This window comes from Penicillium longicatenatum, assembly GCF_028827895.1.
Source record: "Penicillium longicatenatum strain IBT 33135 chromosome Unknown contig_6_segment0_segment0, whole genome shotgun sequence".
NCBI classification, from domain to species: domain Eukaryota; kingdom Fungi; phylum Ascomycota; class Eurotiomycetes; order Eurotiales; family Aspergillaceae; genus Penicillium; species Penicillium longicatenatum.
Genome location: NW_026643123.1, coordinates 4,524,491 through 4,534,269, shown reverse-complemented (window position 1 = coordinate 4,534,269; position 9,779 = coordinate 4,524,491). Strand labels below are relative to the sequence as shown.

At 47.1% G+C, this 9,779-nt stretch overlaps 3 protein-coding genes across 3 annotated transcripts; 2 read left to right on the top strand and 1 right to left on the bottom strand.

Moving 5' to 3' along the window:
- Window positions 1-2,132: 2,132 nt before the first annotated feature.
- N7484_009881 (MDR family MFS transporter) lies at window positions 2,133-4,248 on the bottom strand (the record flags this gene model as incomplete). Its single annotated transcript, XM_057120268.1, has 9 exons — window positions 2,133-2,507; window positions 2,563-2,723; window positions 2,777-3,280; window positions 3,340-3,411; window positions 3,466-3,489; window positions 3,538-3,712; window positions 3,761-3,812; window positions 3,862-3,938; window positions 3,991-4,248. The coding sequence occupies 9 exons, from the start codon at window positions 4,246-4,248 to the stop codon at window positions 2,133-2,135; spliced, it is 1,698 nt and encodes a 565-aa protein (XP_056969823.1).
- A 688-nt stretch (window positions 4,249-4,936) lies between these two features.
- On the top strand, window positions 4,937-6,887 carry N7484_009880 (uncharacterized protein; the record flags this gene model as incomplete). Its single annotated transcript, XM_057120267.1, has 5 exons — window positions 4,937-5,052; window positions 5,089-5,667; window positions 5,737-5,946; window positions 6,007-6,269; window positions 6,316-6,887. 5 exons carry the CDS (start codon window positions 4,937-4,939, stop codon window positions 6,885-6,887), a joined length of 1,740 nt encoding a protein of 579 aa, XP_056969822.1.
- Window positions 6,888-8,498: 1,611 nt separating this feature from the next.
- On the top strand, window positions 8,499-9,681 carry N7484_009879 (uncharacterized protein; the record flags this gene model as incomplete). Its single annotated transcript, XM_057120266.1, has 6 exons — window positions 8,499-8,864; window positions 8,914-9,123; window positions 9,186-9,287; window positions 9,346-9,468; window positions 9,520-9,579; window positions 9,640-9,681. The coding sequence occupies 6 exons, from the start codon at window positions 8,499-8,501 to the stop codon at window positions 9,679-9,681; spliced, it is 903 nt and encodes a 300-aa protein (XP_056969821.1).
- Between the last annotated feature and the right edge of the window lie 98 nt (window positions 9,682-9,779).

Here is a 9,779-nt window from a genome sequence, read left to right as displayed (position 1 = left end):
TGATGGTGACCGCGTCAAATTCTGGAATTGGTCAGGATATGGTGATGGCTGGACTCTTAATCCAAGTGATTATGTTTGGATTGTTTATGGTCACCGCGCTAGTGTTCCAAGTCCGTACCCAGCGTGACTCAACTCTTAGGCCAAGAGGTGGATTGATCTCATGGAAGAGACATCTCTACTTGCTGTATGCGGTCAGCTTGCTTATTATGATTATGATACGCTCGATTTTCCGAGTTGTGGAGTATGGATTAGGTACTGATGGATATCCTCTTACCCACGAGTGGACTCTGTACATATTGGATTCTCTGTTGATGTGGTTGATCATGGTGTCTTGGCTGATATGGTACCCTTGCGAGCTCTCACAATCCGATGTGAGCGTGGAATTGGACTAGGAAACAAGTTATGGGAAGGCCCGAGTTTATACAGATACTTCAGTGGGCCTGGGATGCAAGGAAGGATCAGATATAATTCCATATATTCAAATTGACATTCGTTTCAATTTGAATGAAATAGAAAAGGAAGGAGATGTAATCAAAGAGTGGATCTATGGGTCTACTCTAAGACCGGACCGGAATAAAGACTCTCCGGAGGGAATATGGTTACCTTGCAAACGGACAAGCTACCACTCTGCGGTACTAATTTTTCTCTCAATATCTCTGCAAAATAAATGGAGCCATTTCAATAAGATCAATACTTTTCGCATCACCCAATGATCTTTGTTCGCCACAGCATTTGATATTGGATTGTCTTATCTTACCACAGCCGGAAGCGGGATGCCACGCAGAAAACATAAGAAGTCAAGGGGCGGATGCTTGGAATGCAAGCGCAGGCATATTAAGGTGGGACTATACCTGTAAAAATCCCTTTAATGCATCTATAGTTAACTTATGGTAAAGTGTGATGAAAGACATCCCATCTGTTCACAATGCACAACATCAGAACGACTATGTGAATACCTGCAACGGGAGACAAAGAGGGTATTGCCAATTCCTTCTCAGAGACAAAGCCTGTCATCAACCCCGGCATCTTCTAATATTCGGGATTCCCCATTTAATCATTCACCGGAGGATGACAATGCTGCCTTTCTCCAAGGACCACCCGTCAACATCCTTCATGCAGAGCTATTTTGCCATTTGGTCACAGAGACCTTGCCCTACATACAGGCAGATGAAGGGGGTATGGGTAAAACCCAAGTACTGAGGTGCAGCTCAGTGAATCCCTACCTGATGAATGAGTTACTTGCTCTAGCCGCCACTCACATTAGCATATCGCGCTCATCAGACCGGAGCCTTTACCGTCACCATGCGACTCAATTACAAAATCATGCATTGACCTCCTTCCATAACTCAAATAACCTCGAGAACCCAGAAGGATATATGTCTCAATTCCTTTTTTCCTCAATTCTTGGCGTGCATATGCTGTGCGATACATTAAATTTTCGAGATCCCGACTTTACTATCTTCCTCGATACTTTCACACACTATCTACGAATACAGTGTGGTGTTCGCTCGGTGATCCGCGATAAATGGCACATTCTGACAGATACCGCTCTGGGGCCGATCTTGCGAGACGGAGAATTACAATTGCAATCAAATGCAGGGTTAGGTCCGGAGTGCAGCCGGCTGCTAGAACTTGTTGAAAAATCCAAGCTAGGCCCGTCGATTACTCGAACCTACCAATCAACCATTGAGGGCTTGCAATTGGCGTTCAACTCAGCATCCTCTATTGGCAAGCCAAATATCTGCAGTACCGGAGTTTTCTCTTGGCCAGCAAGTGTAACTTTCGAATATATTGATCTTCTAGAGCGTCGATCCCCAGATGCTCTGGTAATTCTGGCACACTATGCAGTTATCTTGCATTTGCACCGGGATAACTGGTTGCTTGGGGATGGTGGCCACTACTTGATACAATCAATCGCCGAGTATCTGGGACCTGACTGGGGGGAGTGGTTAATCTTCCCTAACCAGGCTCTCAGCGAGACTCCTGTACCGATGACGCATTGTTCATGAAGATGTTCAGAGAATGATTGTAAATGTAATCATAGCTTGAGATAAAAATGTATTCTATCGATTAGTTCCGGGTCCAATATCACCGTGATGCGAGATATACATGCAAAGCCCAACCAGTCTAGATCATGCACTTTCAGGAGATGTCTTCTTTTTTCGGACATCTTTCCAGCCCATGCCGAATGCAATAAGGAACATGACCACTCCCAGGCCAGCAGTCGCGTAGAAAACATAATCTATACTCTTTGCGTAGGCTGTCAAGACACCAGGAAGATCTTCACTCGACACAGCAGATCTAAAACCAGTAGCTCCGGCAGCAATAATAGCCGCTGCATCGGCATTGGGCGCGTCTTTGGGGAGTAGTGACTTGAGACCAGCATCGAAAATCACATTCGCTAGTGTGAGAAAGACGGCACCAGAAAGTGTTTGAGTGAACATAAGAACAGCCATACCGACTGATAATTGAGTTGGATGAAGGGCATTCTGGATGGCAATGATGGGCTGCAGGGAATTAAGTTAGCAACATAGTCCATACCTTGTGTTCGGGGACTCTCACCATTTGAAATCCAGTTCCTCGACCCGCGCCAGCAATAATCTCATATCCAACCCATTTTCCGACTGATGTGTGGGGACTCAATGTTGCAAGAAGTCCTCCACTGATGGCAGTAAGTGCACCACAAAATACGGCCCAGGGAAGATAGTATCCTAGTCTTCCAACTATTTCTGGTCAATGCCAAATTCCAAATTGACTGGTAGGAGTAGTGACGTACTTAAGATACCCGAGCTCACTGCGAATACGACTTGTGACAGCATCATAGGGAGCAGCGAGACACCACTCATGATCGGCGTATCATTTCTGACTGACTGAAAGTAAATGGGTAGATAGTAAGACAAGGCGAGGACCGTTCCGAAAAGCCCCATCATGAAGACGCAGCTTGTCCAGACTGTCCTCTGCGCAACCATAGACAGAGGGATCATTGCTTTGTCTCCTTGACGATGCTCCCAGAGGAGAAAGACAATAAATGCGCCACCCGATCCACAGAAAAGTCCAATGACCCTCGCACTTCCCCACGGATAGCTGCCAGCACCATACTCCAGTGCAAGGAGGAGTTGAATCGCTGCGGGAGAAAAGAGGATGAAGCCGATGAGGTCAAGCTTATGAAGAATGGTTTTGGCAGCGGATTTAATTGATGGCTTGGGGAATTGTTCAGGAATGTTGATGAATGCCAAAGCTATTGCGACGACAGCTCCAATGGGGAGATTAATGTAGAAACCTGAGAGAATGTATTAATTAGCTGCACCGCTTGCGAACAGATTTATCAAAGTCACGTACACCACCTCCAGGACGCCTTCTCGGTAAAGGCACCTCCGATCAATGGCCCACAAATAAGGCCCGTTTGACAGACTGTGTGAATTGTCAGCAAAATGGCCAAAGAATCTAAGTACATGGGGTACTGACAGCCCATCACCATGCCAATGATTTCTGTGACCGATTAGCAAACCGTTGTAGCGGAAAAGGTAAAGAACATACTCGGGGACTTGTGAAGCGGAACACAGGACGAAATGATAGTCAGGGTACCATTCATTAGGCCAGAACAACCCATGCCTGCCACCGCTCGAGCGACAATGAGCATCTTGGATGAATTTGCGATACCGCAGAGCAGAGAGCCCAGCTCAAACACGAAAAAGAAGGCCAAAAAGGTCCACTACAATTCTTAGCACTTGATCAAAAGAAGATATATGTTAGTAAATACCTTGGAGTTGAAGTTGGTATATAGTTTACCCGTGAGAGGTTGCAGGCAAGCACTGAACAATGTAGTTAGAGTAGTGCCAACGCTAGGAAGAAGAAACATACCTTGCAATCTGATAAGCGCTTCCATACCACCCCACATCTCCAAGAGAGTGAAATTGGGTGGTGATCGTTGGGATAGCCTTAGATGTGTTAAAACCTTGTCTGAACGTATCAAACGGAGCCACCACCCACCGTGACAATGATTGACATATCAAGGAGTACTAAAAAGGTGACCAAGGTGACAGAAGCGATCACCAGGCTAAGCTTGATCCCAGTGAGATATTTGCCTTCATCATCATTGACATCTTCTACGGTCGCCAGACTCTTCCTTGGAGAATCGTTTGTTGAATGGCGTGGCGACGAATCTGAAGTGACCTCTTTCTCGAATCCCAAGCTTGACGGGTAGGTGGGGTCTTCAGGGTTTCGGGGAGTGGGTACTTGTGTCTCCATGTTTCTGTTGGTTTTCTAGCTCCGTTGATTGGCAGAGGAAACCAAACCAGCTTTATATTGAAGAGCTCATGGCGCGTCAGACTCAACTTTATAAGCCTCCACCCACGGACAGATCTTCAATGGCCCGCAAATCCCTCCAAGATGGCAAAATCAATTCTGGGTGGGTGTAGGCGCCAAGGTTGTACGGCGTCAGTAGTTTTGTGTTACTTAAAAACCGAATCCCGAATCCCGGTAGCTCCGACTAGATATGGAGAGTAGGTACCTAGTAAGCATTCGCAATTTCACGGCAATATGCTGTTATCTAGATCATTATAGTATTTACAATATTCAGATTGGTAAGCGAAACATAAAATCTGGACTTCGCGAGTGAGCGTGTTCGGTATTTGTTGCTTCTGTTAAAATTTGTGCTTCTGTTATAAGGTGAGTGATGTCGAATGATTGGCCCATCAGCGGGCACGTAAGCAGAGGGCTGTCCCCGCGAGCGGAATTCAGAATGGCACATGTCCGAACCCCGTTCTTTTCACCAAGGCACCACTCCCTGACCGCACTAATCACTCCTATTCCTCCAGGCTTCTCGGATTCTGATTAGAATTGCTCCTTGAATCCCTACTGCTGTATACTTCGGTGGCTTCCTTTCTCAACAGATCTATTGCGGCCTGACCGTGGATTTCCACTATCGGATATTGGAATGGACACTAGTCCAAGCCAAAGTGGGACCCCGGCACCCTATGGCCGGGCATGCGTCAACTGCTCTCGAGCAAAAAGCAAATGTATTCTGCTGACGTCCGGGAGAGGTTGTGAGAGGTGAGTACTGCAAGGGTTGAAAATGCGAGATTGAAGGCTCACCGCCCGTAGATGTCAACGACTGAAGAAAGATTGTCGACCGTCGCCGACAGTGCGAAAGCGAAGTAGTCGCTCGTCGGCGTCCAAAACAGCTCAGTTAGAGGCAAAACTTGATAGTATTGTTTCCTTACTGCAATCCACCAATTCGAATCCCGGTCTGCCCGGAGACTGGGATTCAAGCACCTCGGGGTCAAAGCAAACATCTCCGTTTAACTATCACCGACCCGACATGCCATCTCCACCACAAACGGTACCTTCGCCAAATAATAGCTCAATAACGGACGTCTGCGCTGGACTGCACATTGCTCCTGACGTTGCCGAAAAGACCATCAACGATTTTCGTAAACAAAACTTGAAGTTGATCCCCTTTCTTTACATCCCGCCTCATGTTACCTCTCAGCAACTCCGCAATGACAAGCCGTTTCTCTGGTTATGCATCATGGCTGTCAACACCCCAGGCGAGAGTAAAAGAAACATGTTGTTCAACAAAGTGACAGAGCTCATTCATCAAGAAGTCATCGTCGGGGTCTCCCCAAGCATGGACATCCTCTTAGGAATTATGACGTTTATATTGTGGTGAGTGGCATATGAGAAGCATCCAGAACAAATCAAATGGTTTAATCAATGCTAATTGCTACTATCCAGGAATACCTTTTCGAAGAGGCCATTCCTCAACTTTTATGCCCATATGGTCATGGGGATCATCTGCGACATAGGAATAAATAAAGCCATCCCAAAAGACCTATCAACTTTGCAGGCTTTCAAATGTGCAGTGGGCTGGCAACCACAAGCCAGTACCACAAGAACCTTGGAAGAAAGAAGAGCGGTTCTAGGATGTTTTCTCATTACATCTAGGTAAGCTGCTTGAAGTTTCAGGTCTACCTTTTATACCAGCGAATCTAACTTTCTGTCCAGTGTTGCACTGGCCTTGAACCGGATCGATGCTCTGAGATGGAGTCCTCACATGGAAGAAAGTCTTACCGTCTTATTGGAAACAAATGAATGCCCCGAAGATGAAGTTCTGGTAAATCTGGTCAAGATCCAATTGGTGGTGGACAAAGTTTATCAAGCTCGACGAGACGGTGATGACCAATTGATATCACGCTTCTACATCAAATCATTTCAAGCACAACTTGATGTGGTACGAAAACAAATACCCGCACATTTGCAACAAAATGGTAAGTCCGAGCCAGACTGTCGCTCTGATAGCCACTGACCGAATAGAAACCATTTTGACGTCCGTGTTTCACGCCGAGCTCGTCATCCACGAGTGGGCCATCCAAGCCCCTGTTGATCCACAATCCCCCGAGTTGTACCGAATTGAAAGCCTTTGTGCCGCTCTCCATGCCACTAAAAACTGGCTTGAGGTCTGGCTCTCCGTCTCACCATTCTTGTACCAGGCTATTCCCTTTACATCCTTTTTCCAGTTCTCACGGGTCATTGTGAGCCTGTTCAGACTATCCACCCTGGATGATCCCGGTTGGGACAAGACCATGGTTCGGAATACTGCAAATGTCCTCGACTACCTCGACCGAACATGTTACAGTATGAAGAGATGTATTGAAACGGCTATGCCTCCCGGTGATCCGGACTGGTGCGTCCTTGAAAAGGGAATCAGGATAGTCCAGTCAGTCAAACAAGGTTGGGAGCCAAAGCTGATGGAGGTTTGGTATCCGAGCTTGCCTTCTAGTGACCTCAATGGTGACGAATTCGTTCCACCGGCCCCTGATCTCGCCATGTTACCCATCAATGGTCTTGACGATGCGTGGATGATGCAGATCTTTGGCTCCATGTGATCCATTATTCTCCTTCTTGGCGTTCTCACGGTTATAGAATATCCACTCCATGTATATAATAGTATTCTTCTCAACTTGACCCCTAATGTCAAAATACGAACCGGTTTCAAAGTACCGGAATTGCATATTCTAACCCCGCTGAACCTCAGGTGGGAATCCACTTAAGATCGACTTGGCGGTCCAAAATCAAAATCATTGCTATTATTTAACTTCCCAGGACCATTGTCTTATTTCATGATCGAATGGCTTCCATAAAGAAGCCTACAAAATAACTAATGAGCGCAACGACTTGTCAATACAGAGGATCATGCTCCTTTACTGCAGTCTGATTAGATAGAACCAAACAACGAGTAAGTGGCGTTCTAACTAGTAAAATTGACTCAAGGGGCGCAATCTAGTCAACAAGCACCGACCTTATTGACACGGCATGGTCCAATAGTTGGGTTGTCAAGGCCTGCGAACGTAGTGGAGCCCCGGCTTCTTTTTAGAAATGTGGAGCATACACGCGCCGCCCCACATAACAGGACGGAATTGATGAGAACTCTCAACAAAATGCCTTTACTTATGCATTCAGGCCTTCACAATTGAGCAGTTCAAGTTCGTTCCTCACCGATCATATCCCTTCTAATTTATGGACTCGCCAACATGGAGGGTCATTTGGGAAACAAGATATTACCTGCCACGTACGTTTGTGATGATCACCACCTCAATCCGGGGTAAGGCTGAGTGGAAAGATTACGTACCTCCATTGACGACCACGATGTGGGCTTGCAGCCCCAACGTTTGAATAAGCATTAGATTGGATTCGTCGACCAGTGGAGCCTCTAAGCCGGGCCTTAGCGGATTATCGTTCTAAAATAAGCTCTAACGAATGGGGGCTCAGGAGAACAGGCGGCAACGTAAACTACTGTCGTTATGATGCAAGTTCTGCATGATAGCTATTGAGGATCTTAGCTCACAGTCCTTTGTGTTTCTGGTGCGGCAGTGCCGACTTGGTCTAGACCTGGGCTTATCCCATGGTCCTCTAGTACCAACGTCTCGCTCTGGAACGCGTGTATAATCCATTTCAAAATTTCTCAACGGACCGGCACTTTATGTAAGCTAGTATTGTGCGCGCAACGAATTGTGAAGACATAATATGTGTGTCAAATTTGATCGTAATCCGCACATGCATCAGAAGACTGAAATGTTCAGCGATTCGTCATTGCGGGCCTCTGAGGATTGGCTTGGCATTCCACTTCACCCCGGAAGCTAATGGCCTTCCCGCGCCTTTCCGAAGTGTAGATCAATAGCCCCTTAGATCTAAGGCTCTACACCAAAGACGTGCTTTGACCGCTTGAGCATTGCCCAGGTGGTTGTACGCGTGTAGCATCATATGGAACCATCATGTATACAACGCGTGGCACGGGATAGCAGTCTAGATCAGACATCATGGACTCAATTCGAGACTCTGAAAGACCTCTATGACTGTGACCGAAAGATTATAAGAACCCATTCGACTCTGCCTTTTTGGATATCATTCAAACAACCACATTCATTATTTATCACATCTAACTTAATTATCTCCAATCTCTATTTTCATTGCATTATTCAATTTACAAATCTGCCAAAATGAAGACCTCTGTTTTTATCTCTGCCATGCTTGCGGGTCTCGCTATGGCTTCCCCCGCTCAGCAGCCTCCTAGCTGCAAGGCCGACACCGACTGCAAGCCCAACCAGCAGTGTGACAAGACTGGCAACTGTGTTGCCAGCAAGGTCGCCCGTGACACTCCTTTGGCAAACTTGAATGAGGCCTGTCACGTCGACGGCGACTGTACTCAGAACCTTCAGTGCGTCAAGGACATATGTGTTTCTTCCCAGAGCAAGCGTGATGCTCCTCTCGTCCACCTCAATGGTGACTGCAAGGTCACCAGTGACTGCGTTAAGGGCCTTGTGTGCGAGAAGGACATATGCGTTGCCACAAACGGCAAGCGCGACGTGAGTAACTCACTAAAATCTTGATTCACAGATAGCTAACAGATAAAAGACTCTGTCCGAGATCGGCCAGGACTGCAAGGTCTCTGGTGACTGCGTGAAGGGCCTTGTTTGTGGCCAGGATGACACCTGCGTTGCCCCTAAGCAGCAGCGCGATGTTTCCAACTCCCAGCTTGGCCAGGAATGCCAGAAGATGGGAGACTGCCAGAAGGGTCTGGTTTGTGAGCACAACACCTGCCTCGCCACCAAGGGCAAGCGTAACGTGAGTAGCCTACGAAGAGTCTAAAGATTTAACTTGTCTAATATTTTGCAAAGGGAAACCAGGTTGACGTTGCCCTGAACGGACAGTGCCAGAGCACTGGTGACTGTCGCAAGGGCCTGGTTTGTGAGAAGGACACTTGCATTGCTCCCAAGAATAAGCGTGAGGTAAGTGTCAACAGTCAACACACTCGGCAAAGACGATGCTAATGATCTCATAACGTAGAACTCCAAGTCTCAGGCCCAAGGTCCTTGCCAGGTCAAGGGTGACTGTGTCAAGGGTCTTGCCTGCCAGGACAATGTCTGCGTTGCCCCCAAGAACGAGCAGAACGACAACCAGAAGCGCAACGTAAGTATCTGTGATACGAGATACAGAGCTATTGAGACTAACTCATACTAGGCTGTTGACCAGTGCCAGACTGATGCCGACTGCAAGCAGAACCAGACCTGCCAGCAGACCGTGAGTATTTCCCCCTTTTGCCTTCAATATGCATGCGCTAAATATTGATTCACTCAACAGAAGGGCAACAAGGTTTGCGCTGCTCCCCAGCCTTCCAACTAACCACCTGAATAAGGGCTAGCACCGCAGTCTGACAGGACTTCCAAAGCCGATATTATGACCGCTTGTACCACCAATTTATGAGTTCTCTCTTGCGAGCT